Source organism: Pararge aegeria, chromosome Z, assembly GCF_905163445.1.
Source record: "Pararge aegeria chromosome Z, ilParAegt1.1, whole genome shotgun sequence".
In the NCBI taxonomy this organism is placed as follows: domain Eukaryota; kingdom Metazoa; phylum Arthropoda; class Insecta; order Lepidoptera; family Nymphalidae; genus Pararge; species Pararge aegeria.
Window position 1 is genome coordinate 5,721,334 of NC_053208.1, and position 26,665 is coordinate 5,747,998.

The 26,665-nt window shown below is 34.0% G+C and overlaps 1 protein-coding gene across 2 annotated transcripts in view; it reads left to right on the plus strand.

Moving 5' to 3' along the window:
* The window catches only part of LOC120636661 (dystrophin-like protein 1), a 274,699-nt gene that overhangs the window by 230,088 nt on the left and 17,946 nt on the right, over positions 1-26,665 (plus strand). For both annotated transcript variants that reach the window (XM_039908223.1, XM_039908224.1), the window contains 3 exons: positions 8,325-8,470; positions 21,361-21,597; positions 23,307-23,441. In XM_039908223.1, coding sequence (XP_039764157.1) covers positions 8,325-8,470; positions 21,361-21,597; positions 23,307-23,441 — 518 coding nt within the window. The remainder of the gene's footprint in view (positions 1-8,324; positions 8,471-21,360; positions 21,598-23,306; positions 23,442-26,665) is intronic.

Consider the following 26,665-nt stretch of genomic DNA (forward strand, 5'->3'; position numbering starts at 1 on the left):
ACCGTACGATCTTGATAGAATTTGACACGTCTGGGTGAAATTTGAAGATGGACATATGATAATATTTATCCTGGAAACGCTTCTGGTAAAATGAATATCAGGACTGCTAATTTACCATGATGAAGTTTGCTCAGAAATAGTTTGCTTCCTCAATGCTTAGGATAAATTTCACCCCGGGAAAATATTAGCACACTGCGAGACTCTTTAATACCCAAAAGAAACGCGGACTAAGCAAAAGCTAGTTTATAATAATGTGTAGCTAATAGTAAAAATACTCGTAAACAAGGCATCTAGGCATGTCTGCTTTCTTACTTCCTTTTAATTCATACAATACAGATTTTCCGATGCTACATGATCTGCTATTATTAAGTATAATGATGGCGCATCATGTAACGTCACTTTGTGTGGTTTCGAAACGGGGCCTCCTCACATCATTTGCGTCACTGCTGCCAATTTAAAAATCAAATAGCATACACCTTTTGTATAACGACATCTTATTATTATGATATGAAATCCGTATAACTTTAAGCTCGTAACATGATCGGATTCGATTTCAGTATGCAAAGATGCAATGTTACGTTTTTTTCGGAATTTCGTTATTCGAAGATTCGTAGGAGTCGACAAATCCATCATAAATATAAGAATACATTGCTAAATCGTGTAAAGCGAATAGTCAGGAATGTAGTTAAAAATAACATTTATTTTTCGCTGAGATAACTACATAGATTTGTTAATAGTTTAAATGCATTCAATCTCTTGTAGCAGCGCTCAACACGTTAATACAATTGTTTTTGGGATAAAGTGAATGATTAAGTTAAGCTTTTAAAATAGGTAATCTATATACCTATATAAAAGAAAATCGTGTTTTTTTTTATTCAATAATAAATAAATATACTACGACAATACACACATCACCATCTAGCCCCAAAGTAAGCGTAGCTTGTGTTATGGATACTAAGATAGCTGTTGAATATCTTTATGAATATAATACATATAAATACTTATAATATACAGATAAATACCCAGACACTGAAAAACAATCATGTTCATCACACAAACATTTTCCAGTTGTGGGAATCGAACCCACGGCCTTGGACTCAGAAAGCAGGGTCGCTGCCCACTGCGACAATCGGCCGTGTTAGTTACTTACACCATTTATAACTTAAAAAAAAATTATCCGCGGTATGAAGTTCGCTGGGTCAGCTAGTAAACTATAAATGTATAATTTGGATTCAAACCCAACCATCTATACAAATGAATAAAATTAAAGAACCTAAATTTTATTGATATAACCAATTTTTTTCCGTTTGTCTATCTGTCTTCCTGGTTTTCAAGCCTTCTCATTTATAGCACTTAAAGCTTTTTTTAAACTAAGGGTGCTTATACAACAAACACCTAACAAGCGCATATTATTAAATTACATGCAGAGTCGAGGGCGACTGGTAGTCCGCAAGTAAATTAACACTCACTGAACACACCAGCAGAAAACTTTAAATTCACGTAGTAATCGATTGTACATTCTAAATCATATTTCTAAACTTATAACAGGAAAGAAAAACAAAAATAAACTCCATGAAACATAAATCAAATAGAAACTAAACTCCACAGCATCCGTAAAATATTCTGCAGAAAATTCTTCAAAAGAAAAATATACTCTACCTTCGTCTGTCGTTACAGTACGGAGCATATTTTCCCGTGACTTCTATCGCTAACCGTATAAAATTTCAAATTGATCACGTAGACACTTGTTAGTTCGCTCTGGGTCAAATGTCAAAAGGAATTGCAGAATGCAACTCTATGTATCTTCTCTTCACTTACTTTGTATTCGTTTTTCACTATAAAGTATTTGTAAGACAAAATAATAGTCTAACAAATAGTAACGAAAAGTTTATTTTGATCAATCAAATCACTAGAACAACAACTTTTTTTTAAATATTTAGCCCAAATATAAGAGTCGCCTTTGTAAATAAATGCCTTAGTAGACTTTTATATTGATATGTTTGAATAAACCTTCTGTAAATTTTACGCGATAAAGTTAATAAATACATAAATACGTACAAACGTGTATATATTTTATTCCTTATTATATATACGTTCGCTGGGACTCGCATTATAGCCCGCAAGAGCCCAGACCCACCAGTATGGTGCGCTCCAAAACCCTCCCACGTATGAGACCAAAAACCTGTGCCCAACAGGCATACAAGCTGAAAATGACAAGGATGATGATGAAGATGCATAGCATGTTTAAAAATATAGATATAAAAAATCGTGTGTAAGAAAAAATTTACTTCGAATCCGGTGAAGCTAGTCATCCGTATTTCATATCGTATCCTATGCAAAGCTTTCGGGATAATCCGGTGCGGTATCGATATATAGCACCTTACATAAAAGTATGTGGTAAGAAATACTGTTTTGAAAGGAACCCAAAACATAGACATAAAATAAAAGTGCCAACTTTACCTTTAAATATACATTACAAGTACGTGCCTTTTATGACGGAACACATTCACAATATCGACAGGTTTTTCTTTTTTTTTTTAAGTCCGCCAAACTGACAAAGTTATGGATACAATTATTGTTCCTTAAAGATACGAACGTACCTAAAGTACAAAATATACATAATATAACAGTTCAAATTAGAGCGTAGATACAAAAAGTATTTACAGGTAGTTACTTACTTAACCTTATATTTAACTTCAAGTATGAATTCGCTAAAAACAATAACATAAATCAATTTGCAAATGGACAGTTATTGTAAAAGCTAACTTTGTCGCCTAAATGCATTACGTGCGTTTTTATGATTTCATAGTTCTTACGATTTCTTCTCTCTCTCTTCTCTTTTTGTGCCTCTCCACTACTGGAGCATGGCCGTCAGCTACTCGCGGTCTTGCGCCAAGCGAAACAATGTTTCCACGCTTACGATATTGGTCCATTCACGGATGTTGCGCAACCATGACTTCTTCCTCCTTCCAACAGGTCGTTAGCCCTCTACTTTGCCCATCATTATGAGCGGGAGCAGTTGGTATCGGAAGTCTCAGAACGTGGCCCAGATATTTGACTTTTCGCTTTTGAATGATAACCAGTAACTCCCGGCTTCTGGCGTGAGTACTCTCACGTTAAAAACTTTCTGTGTCCTTTTTTTTGTGCCTTGCGGTAAGCAGTGCTGGCGTATTTTACGAATTTATTACGAATTTAGCGCCCTGGGCTGGTTATAATGGCCGCCCCATAAACAATGGGTAAAATAAGAAAAAAAAACCTGTGTTTACTTACGAGTATGTACACGCTTAAGAAGTTATACCTTTGCGTAATAAGATATTTTTTTTTTTAATTTTACCTTTCGCCTTATTCTAGAAAAAGTTTTCGTTTGTAGAAAAAACGACACTATCAATAGAAAAAAGATATTTCATACCTTGAAAGTTTATTATAACGCACTATCTAGTTAAAGAAAGTTTATTTAAATATCACGAAAACATTTTTGTACATAATTAAAGTAATGGACATAATAAACAAAATTAAATTTGGAACACTATTTATATTTGGACTCGTTATCGGATAACCAAGTTTCGCTCAACATTAAAATTTGGGATTTTTGTACCATTGAATCGGTTAAATAACCGGAATGAGCCCGCAGACTCTGACAATTCAAAGTGTACACTGTTAAACCCCTTAGCTAACTTCGGGGTGTCGGTTTTTTGTGACGATGTGCGCGCGCATCGTAAAAATTTTCTCTCATCATTTTCCCTAACGCGCCAAAAGAAATATAACTTTAAAAATAATATGACTCCAATGAAGATCATTAAAGAAATACTTACAAAGCACAATACAGAATAAAATTTAAACACTATTCATTCTAGAAGTACAGGCGGCTTTGTCCGCTGTTCTATTCGCATTTACTGTATCCCTATTCCTTACCACTAATGTTATAAATGCGTGGAGATTTTACAGTTAAAAAAGAATCACACTTTAGCTTTATCGGATAGGATTATTCCGTTATAAGAAATATATTCACTCTAACTTCTGCATGCGCCGACTCTCGCAGTTTGCCGCCCCGGGCCAGGACCCTTTTGGCTCTAGGGTAACACCGTAGTAAGCCCCAGTTCAGCGAACTTAGCGATGTTCAAAAACACGTTGAGAACATTATGGAGAACTCTCAGGCATACAGATTTCCTAACGATGTTTTCCTTCACCATTGAAGCAAGTGATATTTTAATTTCTTAAAACGCCCATAACTTTGAGAAGATAGAGGTGCGTTCTGGGATTCGAACTCAGTCCCCAGAAAGTGAAGTCGAAGTACTACCCACTGGGCAGTCAAAGTTTCAAAAATATAATGACATAAGTTATAAAACTTTTATAAAACATCACACACAGTACGAAAGGCAAAAGAAATTCAAGATATTATGTATTTATTCAAATATTATTCAAACGGTGATAAATAGACTAGGTACCTCCATCAAAACTTGTGCGCCGCCGTCATATTTGATTTTGTAGGTATCACATAGAAAGTGCGCTAGCTGTTATTAAAGTACCTAAGTAAGATACTGTAAGTACGATTATTATATTCGACATTTACTTTCTGTGCCGTTAACATTATTAAATATAGTTTTAGTATTATTTATTTTACCGTATAGTTTATTTTACCACAGGGAAATATGTATTAGTTTATTTTATTTATTTTATATATGTATTGTTTTTGTAATTATTAATATGTATGTATATTCTTAGAGCTTTGCGCACCGCTATAAGGATTCGTATGTGAGCCAATTCCTCATAATGGTTGCCTGAAAGAAATCACTATGAGTGAGTGACAAGGCCGCCTTTGTTACTCAAATTTAAATGACTTGTACCTTTGTTCTCTTTTATTTATTTCTTGTGTCTAATAAAGTATTTTTGATTGATTGATTGATTAATATGAACCTACCTACCTAACCTAATGAAATACCTGAGGTGCATACCATTTTTATTTTACCTATTACATACAAACATACAAAAATTAGAGGCTACTGGAGGCTATGATTCTGAATATTGACCAATGCGCGGCAAACAAGTGTGCGTTCATTTTACATGACTAGTATATTTTTACACCCTGAGACCCCGTTACGTTTACGTGATTTATTATTACGTAACGTATCTATAGCAGAACGGAGTAAATATTTAAAGTAGATACGTCATTATGGACGCACTTTAACATGTAGGTAAACCGAGTGATTTATCTTTATTTTTCTAATAGTTTTATTGGTTTAAACATAAAAAGAGTTGCGGCGGAGTGTTTAAAATTCAATCATTTAGCTCCCGCAAAGCCAATTGTAAGGTTTATTGAATCAAAAATGTTTCTTCATATCTGAATATCCTGATGGCCGCTGTATCAGAGAAGTGAAAAATTTAAATCTATAATAAGAAAATCCCTAAGCATGAAAATGTTTGTATGGTGAGAGGCTTTGGCCGTGGCTAGTTATTACCCTACGGACAAAGATGTGCCGCTAAGTGATTTAGTGTTCCGGTGCGATGTCGCGTAGAAACCAATTAGGGGTATGACTCCCAATGACCATAGGTACTCTCTAACAGGTAAGCCCGCTACTATCTTATATTGCATCATCACTTACCACCAGTATAGATTGCAATAAAGGGCTAACTTGTAAGTCGTAATATGTCGTCCAGCCTGCGTCATTGGTAGCATTCTATTGGGTCATCCTGCTTCCATGGCGGTGTTTAAAATTTCGTCAAATTGTAAATTGTAAATAGTAAAACGGCAGTCGTAGTGACTTAACCAAGAACCCGTTGGAAGTATACGTAGTATAGAAGTGCATTCTTGATTTATCACAACGTGATTTTTTGATCTTCGAACATCAACATGTTTGGCATTATTTTATCCGCTCTACTGTAACTCTAAGCATTCAAAATAAGTGAGGTTTACTAAGCCGGTCATAAAAAGGTAACACATTAGTTTCCGCATTTAGAAATTTTCACGCAACTTATCTATAAACTTACAAGCGGAAATCTCAGTCTCAGTGGAATCGGCCTTCCGAACCGGTGCTAGGGTTACAACAAACAGACTGACTTGACGTTTCAAAAGTGCTTACAACCTACTTAAAATAAATGAATTTCAAATTTTGATTATTTTTTTAAGAATGTTATTTTTTTGCTGCTGAAATGGCAACTTTACTTTTACAATTTTTTCTTAGATCAATACTTTTAGAGAAATAATAAGGAACTAATTACTATACCTACAAAGTTCAAATAAAACTCGAAGTGACAACCGTATCATTTGCCGTGTTTATAGTTGTGGAGGAAAACAATTCATGTACTAAATTATTTACGCTCACATAAACTACCCGTGTAAATGAGATTTGAAGTCCTTAAAATTGATTGGAGTTATCAAATTTATTTTGGGTAACTTTTATGAGAAAAGTATAATATTTTTTTTTAATTATTTCAAATTAAAATGATTTCTCTTTATAATAATAATAATTATTATTATTTATCGTTCAATAAAACATAGGTACAAGTTACATGCAGATGTAGCACAATAGGTATAACTTATATTATTCAAACAATTTACTTGCATATACAGAAATCAACTGTCTCTAAGCTAGGTATAAACCTGTGTTGTTTGTAAGTTTTAGTTATACATTTTATGGATGGTGTACATTAGGTTCTAACTATATTTTTGTGTTACATATCTAGATAAAAGAGAGAAACAAATCCGAAGTATCGTAGCGAGACCCAGTAACTACCTGCCTACACTACAGTCCAAGAAAACTGTTTGTTCCTTTAGTTATTTAACGAAGCTATCTAATAAATTTAACACTGATAGTGCAAACTTACCGCACACTTCGGACATTTACCGTTCTCTAGTATCTTATCTAAGAAAAACTTGTAAAGTAACATCCTTTGTTCACCTTTGAGAAGTGCTAGAACAGTCACTTCCGTCTTCAGCCCTTCTTCGCCGAGTCTTGCATGGCTTCCAAGATTTTACACACCTGAGAAAAAGAAAGGAAAACTCTTGAATACCGTTTAGCCTCCATTTTAGTAGTCAGGTGTATAAATATACGGAAAAAATTTAATTGAACTAAACTTTTTGATAACAGGAAGTACAGTTTTTGGTTGTATGAATAATGTACGTCGCAACCTTTTAGATAAACTGTTGCATGTTAGGTAAACTTAATTTTTAGTTATAGTTTGCTGAACTTTTGCTGGGTTCTACGAGATACCCATTTTGACGAGAAACTTCTAATATTATAATTAATATTAGATGTTTGTTCTATTATTAGCTGCTAATATAATTTAATTCTGACTTATTAAGTCCATTGAGACTTAAATTTATAGGACAGAGTGAGATAGAAAATCTTATATTTTTTTTTACCTATGCTAGTTACCGTGGAAACTAAATAATAAACCTTACATTTATCCTAATAGTTCTGATACTCTACATCCACCTCAATCTCTCGTAGGCTACTTTTCAGAAATTACACTTCTGCCGTGTGTGAATAAATTGCACAGCATTTTTTTATATAAAACTTTTCTGTGAAAACCTGTTATTAGTTTTAAGTCAACCAATTTGTTAACTATTTAGTAACTACAACTGTTGGTTTTCTAATTAAAGAAAAATAAAATAAATTTAAATTTTTATTTACCGATACTGATAGATTCATGAAGATTTATAGACATTAAGAAAACACATGTTATAGTCATAATTATATGGTGCAGTCGCTAGGATAAACTAGAAGACAGGCTTGCTGTTTATATTTAGGCATTTTTTCACAACTAACCGCCTGGGCCGCTTTGGCCGCCTAGGTATCTCTTTTTGAGAATAAATTTTCGCAATAATCTATCTGTAAGCATTAACTTTCAGACAAATAAAGGGGAAGACGCATACCATCTTCTCAATATTACATTTTAATAAAATTAGATACTTTTCCCACATAAGTGTCCAAAATATATAACATAGATATAGAACATCAGCGTAATACCATAAAGTAATAAATAAACAATAAATATACTAATACAATACACACATCGCCATCTAGCCCCAAAGTAAACGTAGCTTGTGTTATGGGTACTAAGATGACTGATGAATAATTTCATGAATGATATACTTAAAAACTTACAATATACAGATAAACACCCAGACACCGAAAAACATTCATGTTCATCACACAAATATGTTCCAGTTGTGGGAATCGAACCCTCTCAGAAAGCAGGGTCACAGCCCACTGCGCCAGACGGCCGTCAAAATAAAAAACTTTATCTATATATCAATATGATATTATTAATAATATTATTTATTTAGTATAAATTATTCGACGTGAGTGCTATCTGACCATCAGAGCCGGCTTCAGACTGTGGTGCCTCGGGATCAGGTGGAGCTTCCTCGTCGAAAACCGCTGATGAGCCGAGGGGGACCCAGAACTGGAACAAGCACATTGACCCCCTACCACCGCCGCCAAAGAAAGAAGGAAAACGCTCTGTACAGGTAAAGCAAAAACTTTAATGGACTTCACACACCACATCCACAAAACAATTCGACTTTATCTTAGACGATTTCCAGCTCACATGATAAGTATAATATAATTTGGGTTGAGTCGATATTGTGTGCGAAAGCCTTTATATATACAGGTTTCATAATATTATGTTCAGTGCCAAGTTTTCAATCGCCTAACAACTAAAGGCTAAATTTGTCGTTTTGACTGTTTCTGCATTGTATATGAAATCTATAAAATTTATTCCTCATGTAGATTATCTACCATTTAAAAAATCTGCTATAACTTTGCTTTTTAATGTTACTTTGACAGTCATCGGTAGTTTATTTCCTACTAGCTCACACATATATGGTTCACATATATTTTTTGATTTTACTTTCCAGCTGTTCAACTATCTTTATGCGCAAAAATATTTTCAATCCTGTGCTTAGAAGAACGGGTCGAAGAACCAAAAGTGCAATTGTACTTTTAAATATAGCCATAACTCCATCACATTTCTAGTTATATAAACCAAAAAAAATATATACCAAAAAAGTTGCTATATACCAAAAATAGTTTTTTGAATGTAACAAAACATTGACAGCCTGGCTGAAGACACTAACCTATGAAGAAACTGAGGCGCTTCTTCAGTTTATTCTATTTAAAATGTAATGTATATAGACGCACTTAATAACATGTACACACACACTCACACACAAACACACACTCACGCGCACACACACACAAACATAAACACACCATACACACCAAGACACACTACTCAATCGTTTTATTTTAATTTTATCTTGTTTTGCTATGGAAGAGTAAGGCCTCCTGACACAGGTATTTTGATGCTTACTAGGAGGTCTTCACAACATGTATCATTTACAATGTAAGAAACGAAATAAACGATTTTTTTTTTTTTTTTATTAAATATATAAGTAGAAATATGACGGAATGATAATGTACAAAGTGTTTATAAACAATTTCGTGATGGAAAGCTTTTTCTCCAGAAAAAAACATATTTCCCATTTACCAATGACCGTCCTGTCAATAGTTGCCTATCTTGTCCGTCGACTGATTTCAATAAATACTGGATTACTTTTATTCGATTACAATTTACGACATTTTAAATTGTCAGGGCAATAAAGCGTGACAATAAATCAATAACTGCCAAAATGAGATTTAGAGAGAGAGAGACCTTTTGGAACTTAAAAATAATATATTGTACCACAAAGTCAGTGTATTATACCTTCCTTTCCTGTTTAGTACATAGCACGCAGAAGGCCAACCGATTCGAGTTTTAAAAACTTCTAAAAATGTATTATCATTATCAACCCCTCCCCGGCCCACTCTCAGAATTAACTTACTCGAACTTGGTGGCCAAGTGCAGATTGGTAGACTTCAAACACCTTTGTAAACATTATAACTCTCAGGCATGCAGGTATCTTCACGATGTTTTCCTTCACCAATAAAGCCATTGATATTTCTATTGCTTAAAACACACATTAAGTACAAAAGTTAGAGATGCATGCTGGGACTCGAACTTGGGCTCTCGAAAGTGAAGCCGAAGTCCTAACCACCACCTTTTCACAAGTATAATCCATTATTATCTTTGTGACTTTACGTAACGTTAATATTTGGTATCATTACGAAGGACTACCATTGATACATGTAAAGTGTGATACCAACCAGTCGGCATGAGCGACCGAATCTTAATTAGGCACACGTGCACTGGGATAGATATATGTTCAGATACATATCTAGCAATATGTAGATTACAGCTTACCAGTCCACAATATCATGGCCTAAAGCGCCCTGAGCTTGAAATACATTTTACATGGAGACTTGTAGTTCTGCTGAGAATATGTTTTCAATAACCTTCTATTCTGAAATTTGTTTTATTACAGTGAATCCATAATAGAATAGTTTTGATTCCAAGATTGAAAATATATAACCACTCGTTTTGGGACAGCGTAACTAGCTGTGCTAGTAAGAGACAATTTAATTTTTTCTGTTAAACTATAAAGTTTCTTACTAGTTGTGCAATAAAGTTTGCCAAGAATTGTTAGGTTAGTAAAGTTTAGTATTTTTCTGTTACAAATGCTCACTGCCATCTCAGAGCTACAAATAATCGCCGCTTTTTTTATACCGGTGTGCGTTTTATAGGTAACACCAATCCGTTTTGGAGCAAAATTGAGGTTAGTCACGACCACCTCTCCGCATAGTCTGACGATTATATTATACCTAGCATAGCGGCGTTCATCGATAATTAGGTATTATATAGGATATAGGTAATTTTGGACCTACCAATGCATAAATTTAAAGAATATGTTAAAACACATTTATTACAGCGAAGTTACTATACATTTGATGAATTTCTTAATGACAAGGTTGCTTTGAAGCATCCGGCTCCGCTTTCATCTCTCACAAGATAGAAAAATGAATGTTAAAATGTAAAATCTAAATTGTTTATGTTGGAAAAGAGCAATTGCTGAGTTTCTTGCCGGCTTCTTCTCGGTAGAATCTGCCTTCCCAACACACTAGACGTAGAGTCACTACAAACAGACAGACTTGACGTTTCAAAAGTGCTTATATTAGGCCTACTTGAAATAAATTAATTTAGAATTTGAATTTGAATTTAATCTTAAGAAATTGCAGTTTATTCAAATGTGCATCATCCGTTAACGTTTGAAATCAAAGCCGATCGTATTCTAAGCTCATATCCCCACAGAGTATATATAAACTTAATTGGACCTTATCAACCCGAGCTTAGTTTGGATACTCAATGAAAATAGATCTGCGTTAACATGAAAACCAGAACGGGTCTTACACTTTAATCCAAGCACGTGTACATGATTATTGTAAGACATTTGCAGTATTTACACATATCATGCCAAAGTGTATAGTCGCTTACATTGTAACAACGACAGCCTATTGAATATCGCGAGTTCTTATCACAAGGTTACGAAGTCGAATATGTACCGGACACTTTAGAATTGTTGCGTGGTGGAAAATTATGATATGAAATTTTTTACGACCTTTTTTTTTACCGCTTCCCAGATTTTATTAATACATAAAAAATCTGCTTCCCTGTTGGTTCGGAATTCGATTGATAGACTTTTAATTCTTTTACCAAATTTATTCCCTAATCCCTGTATTAGTCTCGTATAAAACATTACACTAGGAGTGCTGTCATTAGATTTCGATTAAAAGCTTTCAGGTGAATCCCGTACTCTCTATTATAGGTCGAGGGAAACAGTTTTTTTAGTGGGTGCAAGTCCCACATAACCACTCCGTTTCCTCGAACGGAGGGGTGTGCTTCAGGCATTTACTCCGTTTAAAAAAGAAAGGCGATGTGCAATAAGCAATAATATAATGTTTTATTCTGACGTAGCGATAGCTTTACGATACCTAATCGAAAACGATTGCGATTGTTGGTATGCAATTATTTTAAATGATTCTTTGATAAAAACAACGTGTTCCTATTAATATTTAAAGCTTGTATCTTCGCAACAAAGAACTAAGCTTGCGTTTTTCGTTATACACAAAATATTTTTGTATAAGTATTGAAATAAAGAACTAAGTTAAAACAACAGCCAACATATACAAATATACCACGAATAACAATTTCTCAATACCCACCTAATTCCTAATTCAAAAATACCAGAAGTGTCACTAGATATAACTCAAAAATGTTGTTTGGACGCATATACAGTGTTGCTTTTTGCAAATTCCCTCTCTTAAAAGAACTACATAAAAATATTGCTTAGTTATGGAACGTAGGTTTGTAGGTTGTTAACCGGAACGTGTTTAGTGACCAAATGATTTTGCCTCTTTGATATATTCAACCAAATGATTGTGCCTCTTTGATAAATTCAAATTTGGTCGATGGATACACACGATTCACTTTTGAAGATCAAAGCTAGCTTAGATGTCAATATTCGTATCGTATGAATACCCTGACAAAATACGCATGCATATGGCAAGTGCGATCGTCCGCACGTCATTTACACAGTCTAGAATGTTGACTCTCCGAAGCTTTCGTGTTTGATTTTCAGTCAAACGTTCTATTAAACTCGTATGGATTTTGGTATTGACCTATCTCTTTGAGGTATCTATCGACCATAATAATATTATGCCTCTTTGAATACACACGTGCCGGCTAAATGCACTATGTTGGAAAATTGGAATAATGCGATAGGCCAAAAGGAGCTCGTCCGGGAAGTATACAACTGGTTCCCTGGACGTTCCACATGACCTTCATCCTGCCCAAAGATCGGCAGTCAAAAAAAAAAGCGAAAATGAGCTTTCACATCCAAATAGTTCATCATAACAACCCATTACCGACCTATTACGGGGCACGGATCTCTTCCCACAATGAGAAGGACGTATGTACGTAACTTAAATAAAATTAAAATTAACGAGTTTAGAGTTTACTTGGGTGAAATTGCATTTTCCTGTATTTGCTTAAGATTTTTGTTATTTCAACCAAGTATCGTTATATCACTCAAACCTTTGGCCTTAAGCAAAAGAATATTTATCATACAGCTCCAGAAGGCATGATAGAACATTTTTATGACGTCACATTGTCTTATTTTGCTGGCCAAGTGCAGCCTAAGGTAGCCTTCACACGTCTTTGAGTACATTATGGAGAACAGTCAGGAATGCAGGTTTCCTCACTATGTTTGCCTTCGCTGTTGAACCAAGTTATATTTAATTATTTAAAACGTACATATCTTACAAAATAACAGGTGCGTAGGTACCTGTCAATTTTCTAAGCTCTGTGCTGTGTAATCGAACGACAATACCGTTTCCCAGTAATGTAACTAGATGGCGTACTTTTGATTCCATACAATTAGTAGTTAACTTTCACGCAGTCGAATAAGTTGACGTAGGTACAACAGTTTTTTATTACATTTTAGAGAAAATGATGTTAACATCTTCAGCATCAGACAAGCCACAATCCCCTTGAATATCCAGATGAAGAGTATTCTTAAATAAGGTTTAAGCAACATATAATATTATGAGATCTATTAAGAAGCGGTTATGGCCCAGTGGCGGCCGTGAACGGCGGTGAACGGCCGAGTTCGATCCCAGCACCTGTAACTTTTCTTAGTTGTGTGCGTTTAAAGCAATTAAAGAAATTAAAGAAAAATTATACAACGGTGAAGAAAAACATCGTGAGGAAACCTACATGGCTGAGAATTCTCCAGAATGTTCTCAAAGGTCTATGGCGTCTACCAATGTGCACTGGGCCAGCGTGGTGGCCTTAACTCCTTCTCAGTGTAAGAGGGGACTTGTGCCCGGTCGATATTTTAATGATGAAGATATTAACAAAAAAACATATGTTATTACAGACCATATTATTTCAGAATAACGATTAAAGATTCGTGACAGAAAATTACATTGCAGTAAAGTTAAGTTTTAAGCTGAATATACTATAAATGATTAAAGTTGGTTTTCGTAATGCTTAATTTCATTTAAGCCACTAAAAATTAGTAATAAAAAGTGAAACAGAGGCTACTATGTATGATTTTAGGTTTTGTCAAACGAGTAGTTTGCAGCGTTCTTAAATAGAATTCATTCAGAGGCACACTCACAAGTAATTTCATTGTAATCCCCTCAAACAACCCCAAATCAGTATTTCCAGTAAAAATCATAGATAGTAGATTGTTTCCAATTTGCATAGCTATAATGAAGATTACCCCACGTCTAGAATAAGTGATGGTTGTTCATATACTGCCCACCAATCCGCACTTGGCCGGCGTGGTGGACCAAGGCCTAAACCCTTCTCGCTGTGATGGATGAGACCCCAGTAGTGAACCGATAATGGGTTGTTAAGATGTTCATACACTATGTTGGAAAATTTAAATAATTGAAGAAATAATAACAATTAGTTGTTTGAGGTTGGATTTAAACGACGACGGTGACTGGAAGGAGGTAGTTTAATTATTTTAACCTGTTCTTGTGATTGAATATTTATCCATTTCTGTATCCAATAATTATTGCGCAGATGAGCTTAAGTAGAAGGGGGAGATTTAAAGCTTAGATCTAACACAATAATCCAGTGCGGCTCCGAGAGCTTATAAAATTTGTTCCTATAGTTATTAATCATTCTCAGCAACTTTCGCATTTACTAATAATATTAGTTAGCTTCGATTAATTATATGCTAGATTTACAGTCCCATACAAAGACTAAATAAAAAGTGTTCAACTTTTCTTTGTGTTTACAGTGTAATGTATTGTGAACGAAATGATTGGGGAGTTTAATTGATTTTTTTTATCTTCTGGCACAGGTTTAAACTTAACAGAAGGTCTCCGTCCTATTTGCTATTGTAATATTTTGGTGAACAAATAAATTTACATTTCATTGCGATAAAAAAAAAATAGGTCCTTACTGAATAATTCTAATTTTAATAAAATTAAAAATCGAATTCAATCTAAAGAAAATAGGTAACCAAATTTTGAGTGTGAACTAATTTTTTCAACACAGTTTTTCACGACTGCTTTCAAAGGACACTCCTGTTTTTTCTAACTTGCCTTTTTATGTATAACAAGTTTTCATTTATTTTTCCTGTAAAGGAATAAGCGTTTTAAAATAATTAAAAATAAGTAACATATAATGGAGATTTGACGTATGAAACTACTTCCAAAATCTTTGTTGACGTCAGTTGAAAAAGACGAATGCCAACCCCAAGTAAATGGGGAATACTCATCTTCTTATCGTACTTGTCATAACAAGTCAGACAAATGGAATATAGTTTATTATTGATCGTAGTTATGCAGCATAAGCGGGGAAAGCAACGCAGATGACTCTGCTATGATGGAAAGATCACGACATTTAATGTACTATAACACTCAGTTTCAATTATAATAAATCACGTTCCGATCACTTTAAACTTTTTTAACGCCATCTAGATAATAAAAATAGAAACAATATCGGTAGATTCGAAAATAGAATCCGTAATGATCTCTCACCCACATCGAATCCGAGAAACGGGACGATAAATCAAAACTATAATAATATCATCGACCTGGCAATATTACATCTTCAAACTCTGGGTTCTTTGACGTACGCATTATGACGTAGGCTGTATCCATAGATAAACGGAATGAGTTTATGAGACAGTCATTGTACGCAACTCGTAGTATTTGATTTTAAAAATCTAATCTATAAAAGAAACTAATCTAATCAAAATCTAGATTGACCTTTTTAAATTTATTTTTGTCTTGAGGTGGACAAAACTTAAATTGTTTTTAAAGAGAATCAGACCTGCTATATGCCACTTAAAAGAAACAAAAAAAATCCTTAAAGAATGGACTTTTATACCTTAGTAGCGAGCTCTTCATATATGCACAAAAGTACATAGTGTTGAGTGAAACTTGTTTGTCCGATAATGAGTCTGTTAGTGTTCCAAATTTAATTATGTTTATTATGCTCATTGAATTATTCTTTAATTATATAGTAATATTTTATTGTGATATTTAAATAAACTTTATATAACTAGATAATCCGTTAAAGTAAAACTTTCAATTTATTAAATACCTTTTCTGTTTTTCTAAGTTATCTTGTTACGCCAAAGAAGTATGACTTCTAACGCGTGTACAAAAGTTTGCACACGTTTTTATATGCTAGCTACATTTTTCAGCTTTCAGCTTTAACCAAAGCGCCAATACTTTAGACAAAGATAGGTACTTGGCCCAATGCGGCATTTCTATATATATTTTAATACAAATTATTTTTTTACATGAAATAATTTAAGAATCATTATATCTAGGAGGAAAACGAATTCTCTAAATTTAAATTAGTAACTTTAAAACAAAACATCTGATCTAAGAGAAACGGTCAAGCAGGAGTAATTGCATTTTTCTGTTTTAAAACTACTTGAAATTCAATGCAGATTTCTCTCAGTCTGTAAAAGGCGTTTTACATTATCGTTACACTTCAAAATCTGTTTAAATGAAATTTATAGTTTAAGTTGTTTATAAATTGCATTTGAAATAGATTTATTTCATTCTGTAGTTAATTTGCGTATTTCTAAGAACTTAGATATTTATAGTAACTTGTTAAGAATCTAAATCAAAGCGACAGTATTTATTTCTAGTTGAATGCTTTGATCTATTTTAAGTGGACAGGATTGCCGTAAAATTAGGTAGCTTGGCTTTTCAACGTGACTTTGACAGTCAAAGGGAAATCGGACTTTATTGTGTACTAGCAATTCCCCGCGACATCGTCCGCGTGCAAATATTAATTGGTAAATTTTCCCATACGGCTTTTTTTCCCCTGTAACCAATATACCTACCCAGTCCGCTTCGCATCGCCCGCCCGCTTTAATACTTCGTTTCTCCGCGGGACGCTATATGTAAAGAAAGTAAAATATCGCTCTTTAATACATAGTTAGGCTTTTAAAATATATTCAAAGTCAAAGTCAAAGTCAAATATATCTTTATTCAAATAGGCACATAGATGGCACTTTTGATGCGTTATTATATACAAAATGTGTACATAGCAGTGAGTAGTGATGGCGATAACTACAATCGTAAACTTAAAACTAAAGCTACGAGGGTTCCAATCGCGCCCTGGTCTAAGAAGAAGCCCACAACAAACTTAGCCGGGTGTTCTTTTTGTTATCACCATCTCACATTGTCATTAGGAAATATTTAAGAAGCAACCTGGTTAGAGCAATTGTTTACACCCAAGCTTTTTTATCGTTTACGTAATCCTTTATACTATAATAGGACTTTTCTATAAGCTTTCGCTTAATACAAACTTTGAACTTCTTTAGTGACATCCCCAAGATATCAACCGGTAATTTATTGTAAAATTGTATACAATATTTGTAGTTAAACTCCAAAATTTACCTGCTTTAAAATAAATATTATCTAAAGCTATTACACATCCATTTCTAAGTAGCAATTCGTAGATAATTTCCATGTGCAATAGAAATGCGATGGGTATGATCGATTCCCCTTAATCTGAAATTGGCAGTTCTTAGAAAATCACTCTAAACAGTTTCACCCAATTCGAATAACATCGCCCGGTGTGAAGTTTATCGATTAACAAACATTACTTTTCGTAAACACAGATTGCTATTGTGATTCGGCAATCGAGATCGTTTACGCTATATCGCTATAAAATGCTTTGTACATACTAATACCTACACATATCTTTACTATCCATACTAATATTATATGCGAAGATGTTTCTGTTTGTTTAACTACTGCACACTAAAGATTTTTATGATATTTTGCATTTATATTGTATAACTGGATGGACTAGGGATAGGTTTTATCACGGGAAAACAATCAGGAGAAATTTCAGTGGGTTTTAGGTCGAAGAACCATTATTTAAGCTTTAAGCTTTTGGATTTTTAATGCGGGTGTTAAAAAAAGGGCGGTAAAGGATACATCACAAGATTTTCCTACTAGACCTCTCGTAGAAAAAAATACGTTAAGTAGAGTAAGTAGAGTGTCCAACTGATATTATATAAAATTCAAGTTTTTCTGAACGAGGTTCTACATACGATTTAACATTTTTTTTTTTAGTAGTTTTCTTACAAACACACACTAATACTACCGTTTTTAAATTTTGACTATTCTATTAAAGTGTAAAGTTTTCTTAAAAGTAAACTTAGCATATGAACTTAAAAGTAACATATGAAGAATCTTATTCTAATATCATCATCATAATATAAACCCATTAACGACCTTCCATAGCGAGAAGGGTAAAGGCCGTAGTCCACAACGCTGGCCAAATTGGCGGACTCCACATACCTTTGAAAACCTTATGGAGAACACGGGTACGATGTTTTCCTTCACCTTTTAAGCAAGTGATATGTTGCTATAAACGCACATAACATAGAAAAGTTAGAAGTGTGTGCTGGGATTAGAACACGGCCCCCGAAAGCGAAGCCGGAGGTCTTAAAAGTCCAAATGTTACTATTAGAAAATATTGTACCTACTAAAAAAATGTATTACACCTACAAATTGGGTCGTCTATTGTATAATCTGTATCATATTTGATTGAGAAGTTTATTTCACATTTCGACCGACGGGGTTTGGATCAAAGGAGTCAGGATCATAATAATCAGGAAACAACGTAAGGTAACCAGGATATTAAGTCCGCATTTACCTGTCAATACATTATCACGTGATAAACAATTATTAACAAACAAGAAACGACATTCAAAGACTTCTTCGACCCGCGTTCAGAACTTCGTTCAGCGGTCCCCCGACCAATCTCTTTTTTTCTTAATTCAGTTCTTTTATGATTTACTCGCGGTCCCCCGTGACTTCGTCCGCTTTCGAGTCAACCTTAAAAGATAGATAAAATATGGTGGCGCGGACTTTTTCATTGAACTTCTAAAGAGGAATAATTCCGTTTTATATTTTTGTGACGTTAAAGCATCGGAAGCCCCAAGAGGAATAATCGTAGCGTGTTGTTATGTAGCAACTTTTAAAATCGGTTCAGTAGATGCAAAGACTCCCGACAAACTTTACCTCATTATAACATTGAGATTTATAGATTTGCGTTGGTTTATTTTGATTTTTTTAATCACATGAATCTCGCTTTTTGATATGTTGGTTTGCCCCATTCCCATTTCGAGTCCAAGTAAAAAGTTGAAGTCGTTTATTTCTATACACATATAGACCCTCAAAAAGGCATATTTAGGCATAGGTACCATATTTACAAAGTCGTAACGCTAGTAACATATAAATCAATGGTCAAAAGAAATTGGGAAAACTAACTACATTCGTAGACTTAAAAATAAATTTAGGGGTCCAAACTTAGCCGGGTTTTCTTTTTGTTATCACTGTCACATTTTCACTTGAAACTACTAAAAGGGCATAATAGTTCAATGAATCATACCTGCGCTATTCTTTTTCTATCTTTTATGTTATAGCTCAGTGGTTAGGAGCTCGACTCACCTTTCGGGTGGCCGTGTCGATTAATGGGTCGATTTGAGGAGCATGTTAGCCTATTTCTATATGCTTACGTTTAATATAAACTTTGAACTTTTAAAGACACAAATTTTTGCAAATACCCTAATAATTATGAATTAGTCGTTTATCATAAGTGAAGAATATACAAAAATGGTTAAAGAATACAATGAGGAATTAATAAATTATCTAAACTACTGTAGTTTGATGTTCTTTATTAGGTACTACAAATACTAGTAATTTCGAACTATATTCTTACATGAAAATGTTTTTTTTTTTTAATATAAAAACTAAGAAATTAATAAAAGAAAGAGAACACTTAATTTCTAAAAGCGAAATACACCCAGCTATTTTCCATTGAAAGCTTTGAGCGCTTTCTAGATGGAATATTTTAGAGTTAAGACAATGTCTGTATTTGAAATAAGTTAGGTGCTAGTTGATCCGCGCTTCTTCGTCCGCGTTATATGTATCAATCATGTAAAGTATCTTTTGTCCTTTTCCAGAATAACAGCCATTACAATTTTAAGATTAGGTTAGGTTGAGGTATGATTCCACTACTAGCATTTACAACGTCACCACGTTGGTCAGATGGGTTGGTGATCGCTGTATGGGCAAACCCTCCCGTTGGGAGAGACCGATATAGGGTATTGATGATAAAGCCTAATTTATCACTTATGCAATTTATGGAGCTCTAACATTTCCATTTCACTGTAACGTGACAATGTTTCGTTACCCAAAAACGACACTACGATATCGTGCGTAGTATACTTATTAATATACCCACTTAGCATATATTATATGAGATTGTCGTAAAGCGATAAATTGTCATCGAATAAAAAAAAACAATAATAACTATGGCCCACGCGCAAGTGATAATCAGTCTCAGGCGATACGTCTACTGTCTGAGGTTACTAGCATTTGCGACTATACTCTTTATTTATTTTTACTCTTTGTTTGCACACAAATAAACACAGACAGAAGAAGTATATAAAAGGTGGCGGTGTTCAAAAGGAAGTATAAAAACTATAGTGATTAATTATAGTTTAAGATGCTGCTATAGCGACCGTGCCTAATATTGACTTTGCAAATGAAGTTAGAGCCACGCGAAAGTTGTCTATGCCAAATGTGATTATTACCCAAGCTTACCGTCGTTAAAACAATCGTAAAACAAAATTTTATAGTACCATCGCGAGTTAAGGCGTTTCGCAAACGTGGACACTGTTTCATAATTCCAGTTGGACTTGGAAATAATTCATAATAAAGAAAAACTTTTGCTTAACAACTTTTCACACGCTTTTTATCAGCTTCACCTGTACGTTTGTTTTTATTTGTAACCGACTCTATTGGACTTGATTATGACCTTCTTCGAACGGTCTGATTTCGTTCAAACTTTGTAGATATATCGAGGATCAATGTCAATAAACTAATTTAATAACATTATTCCATTTTTCAATTTGCAAAGTAAGATTTTTGTTAGTTTATATAATTTTATCTAAAGTCGAATAAGGAGGGAAGGTTCATTTCAATTTCCAACCATTATCTTTAGCCGATTTGTCTAATATTAACAATTTTGATGGTGAATGGATTACAGATATATTTTGCTCTCATACAAATAATAGTTGAAAAGAAACCAAATAAACTCGTTTTTTTAAGTAAAATAAACTAAAGGTAGAAATAAGTTTTGTTTTTTATACCAAGTGTTTTTAAGTTTTTTGCACTATTATTTTTTCTTAAATCAATACCTTTAGGGACGTTTACGTATTAAATTTAATTATACATGATTATGATTGAGCTGTGTTGATGAATTCACAACTTTTCTCTTAAAAACAGTACGTCTATATTCGTATCTTCTGAATACGTACATTTAGTCAATAAACACATAAAGAAACCCTTTTATCACGCGAACCTGAAGGCGATGTATATTGACTTTTAATAAAAATATAATCGCCCATTGTTTTAGGTTTCAAAACCAGTACCCAGTATCAATCTTCCGGACCTGCCGGAATGCGTCACCAAAGTAGAAGCGACCAGCCCGCCGGAGGGTGACGCTACAACACCGCTCAGCGCGCAACACCAGTTGCAACTGCTACATGAGCGCCTCGAGCAACAGTCGCAACAAACACGCGCAGCTGTCGCGCAACTGCTGCTGTTTCGCGACCAGCTCGCCGCGGAGCAAGCGGCACGATGCGAAGCCCAAGTAAGTTTAATATAAATAAATATACCACCAAAATACACTCATCATCTAGCCCCAAAGTAAGCGTACCTTGTGTTATGGGTACGAAGATGACTGATGAATATTTTTATGAATAATATACACAAATACTTATAATATATAGGTTAACGCCCAGCCACTGAAAAACATTTATGTTCATTACACAAACATTTTCCAGTTGTGGGAATCGAGCCCCCACTGAGCCTGAGATGGCATGGGTATATGTTTTCGCGGACGTTTATTTAAATATACTTAAGGCTAGTTTTTTCGTAGAAAATAGATATAAAACAGATCGCGATTATTTTTTCGGGCTTAGTTTACGAATACCGTTATTACAGGCTGAAACGTTATTTTTTACTTCTGGATAAAATAGCTTTCTAGTGCAGAGACAATTATTAAAATTAGTTCAGTAGTCTCAATGTTTATGGACCACTAACGAAGAAACAAATCTTTCCTCTATAATATATTAGTTATATGTTTTATGACGCACCTATTCCCAGAGTTATAACAATAATTCTGTTTCGTACGTTAGTCTAAAAAAAAAGAGAACATATTTTAAAGCCACTAAAAAGGGGTACATTTAATTATCTTTCTTCATTCAACACAGATTAACCTGCCACGTGTTTTAACGCCAACTGCAACTGTCAAGTGTCAACAAATTTAATATTGCAAGCCCTCTGTTTAAAGTTATAATCCGCTCGATGCATTTCCAACCAGGGCAGATTAGTCGCAACTGGTTCGCTTCGTTACGTGACAGTTTTGCTAATTTTCTTTTAAATCCCGTTGAATCGGTAGCGAAATTATAAATGTTTTAAAATTATATATATAGTATGTATGGAACGTTATGTCTTTCCTTATAGTAAAAAAACGAAAGTGTGTTTGTTTGTTTGTCCTTGCTTAACGCCCTAACTAAGCAACCAATCAACCTGATTTTTGGCATAAAGTTACATAGGCTATTTTTTATCCCTGAAAAAAAGGTTTTCACGGGACTGGTGAAGAACGGCCGGGAAGTCGACCGGGAAGGTATTTCAATATATCTTTTCAAATCAATTAAACTGGTAATGTGCGTGTGAAGTAAGTAGGTAATAGAAAAATAATTTTCCCCAATTTACCATTATTGTAATACGTTAAAAGGTGGAAGGTTTTATTTTACTAATTCGGGGACTTAATTCATGCTATATATATAAATATACTAGTGGACCCCAGCGCCATCTGTCGGGCTGATTTGTGAATCTAAACCATTCAGGGTGCCACCCAAACGCATACCAAAAAAATCATTCAAATCGGTCCAGCCGTTTAGGAGGAGTACAGTGACATACAAACGCACACAAGAAATATATATATATATAAACAAGAAATATATATATAAATCTTGTAAATCTAAACCATCCAGGGTACCACCCAAACGCATACCGAAAAAATTATTCAAACCAGTCCAGCCGTTTAGGAGGAGTGCAGTGACATACACACGCACACAAGAAATATATATATAAAGATATATAAGATAGTATAGCATGAATCAAAATTAGATTTCTATGAAAATTAAATTCGTTCATAGTCAGGTTTCAGTTTTGAACCTTTATTTTTTATTAAATAATTATTTTCGATGCTGGTAAGTAAGGTTGTATCATGCCCTTGTGATTCTGCCTTATACACGACTTTTTAAAAATGCATATAAATAAAAAATGTTGCAGGCTCGGACCCACCAACTGCTGGTTCACAATAAAGAATTGTTGGAGCACATCGCAGCACTCGTCGCACATTTGCAAGAGAAAGAGAAGGGCAACCATCGTCCAATCAACGCTCAGCAACTGACACTGTTGCCACAGGTGCGTACTCTAGCCGATACCATTATTTGAACGATTGTTTCCAGTGAGATGTGTTACCACTAGAGATATAAACTGAACCACACACAGTGGTTACAAAACCGCGACTTAGAACGATTTGACCTCTTTATGTAAACAAATATTATTAATTTCGTACATTAAATTTTCCTATGAGTCATAATCATATTTTGATAATTAATTACCAGTGATAGATACAGGTACAATATTAATAGCAGGAAAGTAATTGAGAAAATTTTAATGTATTTACTAATCACTTATGGTAATCCTAATTTTCCTTGATTCAGGCCTGCATCCCAATAAGTCCACCTCACTGAACTTACCTGAAACTAGTACTAAGTATAGTGCTAGTGCAGGAAAGAAATTTTCGCGTCACACACGTTAAAGATCTGGGTAATAGCCTAACCTTTTGTATTTGCTTAACAAAAAGTCAGTCTGGGATGTAGCTGCGTAATAATTATTGTCGTACATTTCCTGCAATTGTTTCGAGCCTTTTATTTTATAAAACTGATATTAACTATTATGTTGTAAAACAAAATTTTTAAATAATTCGTTAATATCATAGCTAAATACTTACATGTAAGTTTTATATAATTTATTAGCTAATGGCCCTAGGTGGTGACAGCTCGTTTCGGACTGTGAGTGGACGTAAATGTTTAAAAGGGCTTGGACCAAATATATAGGAGATTCCTATACTATGTTATACTTATGCACGCTGTTACTAAATCAGGCATTAACTAAATGGAATGCCTAATGATTTAGGCGGTGTCTATAGAAAAATCGTTTCATCTCTTAGGTGATTACTATTAGTGAACGGTTCATGTATGTCTAGGAATCTCCTTAGATTCGGCCCTTCTTATTTAGGGATTGCCATTCGTATACTAGTATTATTCGACTGACAACCTACTCTCAAGGGCACATCTCACTGATAGTTAGAAATTCGTTGCATGTTCGTTGAATGCAGTGTATTTGATTTATTTTCTAAAAATGTTTTTTGCATTTTATTGCTTTTTACTTTGGTTTTATTTTACTCATACACTACAATACAATCAATCACTTTTTAACAACTTAGTTAACCACAGTATAAAGAAGAGATTCAGTAGTTCGACGACGTTTTTATCTTGTAGTAGGTATACGCCCATATCCTCGGAATCATACCGGAAGGTTATTATATATAGGCGTGTAGGTCCCTTACCACGGAGGGCATCGAAGGTTTTAGTCTAGACGGCTTAGTAAGACCTCTGTATGGGCATACTTACCTACACTGTGGCCTTAGCCTTAACGAGTTCTGCCACTTCATGGGCACTTATAACACAATTTACACACAATTAGATGAAACATCGTGTACGTACTAACTACCATATTGATATACAGTTCTATGAATTAATAATACTTAGTAGTGTTTATTAATAAATTGAAATTAATGTGTATTGATTATTGCACTGATAAAGCAACGTTGATCCAAGTAATTAAAATGATGGGGGACCAACTCTCGAACCTGCAAAACACAAAACTTAATTAGAACTTAGAACTATATAATAAATCAAAACCTAAAATATATAATCGTTTTTTTTTTTACCAAGAGTCACTATATTTGCATTGTTCGAATGAACTAATCTCAGAAACTACTGTATTTTCATTCGGTTTTTATAAATAGACAATTATCATCATATAATTCAGCTAATGAAAACTAATCTTAACTTTCTCTCAGATATATTATTGAAAAGAACTTTGACAATAAGTTAATTCATCGTGTAATAGAAGTATCTGAGGTTAGCGACCATGAAATCCAACTAGTTTGAGACTTTAACTCGCAACAGATCTTTCTACATGAGTTCGGAGGTAACTCTGGACCTTCCAAAAATTTTTTAAACACATGAAGCAAAACAGAAATACACAACAGTGTACAATTGATGAACTTCTTAATGACAATGTTGCTTGGAAGCAGACAGATCTGTCCTCATCACCCATAAGTTGAAATAATTGCTGAATGGCTACATTGCAAAATGTTGATGTTGGAAAAGAGCAATTGCTACCCAAGATCAGTTTCATATCGGTAGTTTCTGCCTTGCAAACCGGTGGTATAATTACTACAAGTAGACAAATGTAACTTTTCGAAGTCCTCATAAAGTAGACCTACCTGAAATAAATGTACTTATATTTTTCTAAAATATAAACATATCGAAAATATTGTCCATGGTTATTAACGCTTACCCTAATGCCTATGATCGATATGATAATTTTGACTACAAAGAAAATAGACACGACTTGTTTTTCGATATATATACTTCATGATCTTAGCTCTTGCTACTTGAACTTCGCGCTATGCTGGGACGGGTTCTAAAGAATAAAGGGGTTAAAAATACTTCACATCTTACAACTTTTTTCCCATTCTTTTTTTTTTCCTTTATTTTAATATAGGCATTTCACTAAATAAAAACTATATAAAATTGAATGTTAGCCTATTCACTTGATAAAAATTGTGAAAAGTGGAGCATAAATTTTAAACCTGTAAATTTAGTTAAATTTAGAGTTTTCTCTAAAACAGAATTAGCAACCATATCATATGAAAAATCAATCTAGAACAGAGAAAAGAGCACCATTTTTTGAGGGCACTATTGGTGCCGATTCGTACACAGAATGGCAGGTCAATTACACAGTAATTGCAGGCAAATTAACAGGTCCAAAACTAGCACTTGCGCTCAACTAGAGCTCAAATGTTCTCTAAAAAAGGATAGAACTATTTCAAGACCTGTTAATTTTATATAGGTAGTTCCTAGATTTACCTGCAAGAGAATTGGCACTATTCGCAGTGTTTACTTATTTGACACCTTTATTTCCGCTGCTTCGTTTATGTTGTATTCTGGCTTGTATTCTCTTAATAATACATTTTTTATTTCCTAATACAATTTGTTGCGTTTGTGAAAAACAGCGATTAATCAAAATGTTAATGGATACCTATACGACCACAAAAACGTTTTATAACCGAACGAGAGCTGTCAAAGGGATTTCAATTTTAGATTAATTTTATCGTTGGATTTTGTTTTTGCAAAATTCGATACGCTCTTAATCTTAAATAAGTTTCCTGTGTACACAAATGATTACTTGTGGTTTTTTTTAATTTTATTATAATTTAAGAAAAATAATAAGTCCTATGGAGAGCATGTTATGAGATCTCGCTAAAAATCCCATTTATTCATCGCCGATTT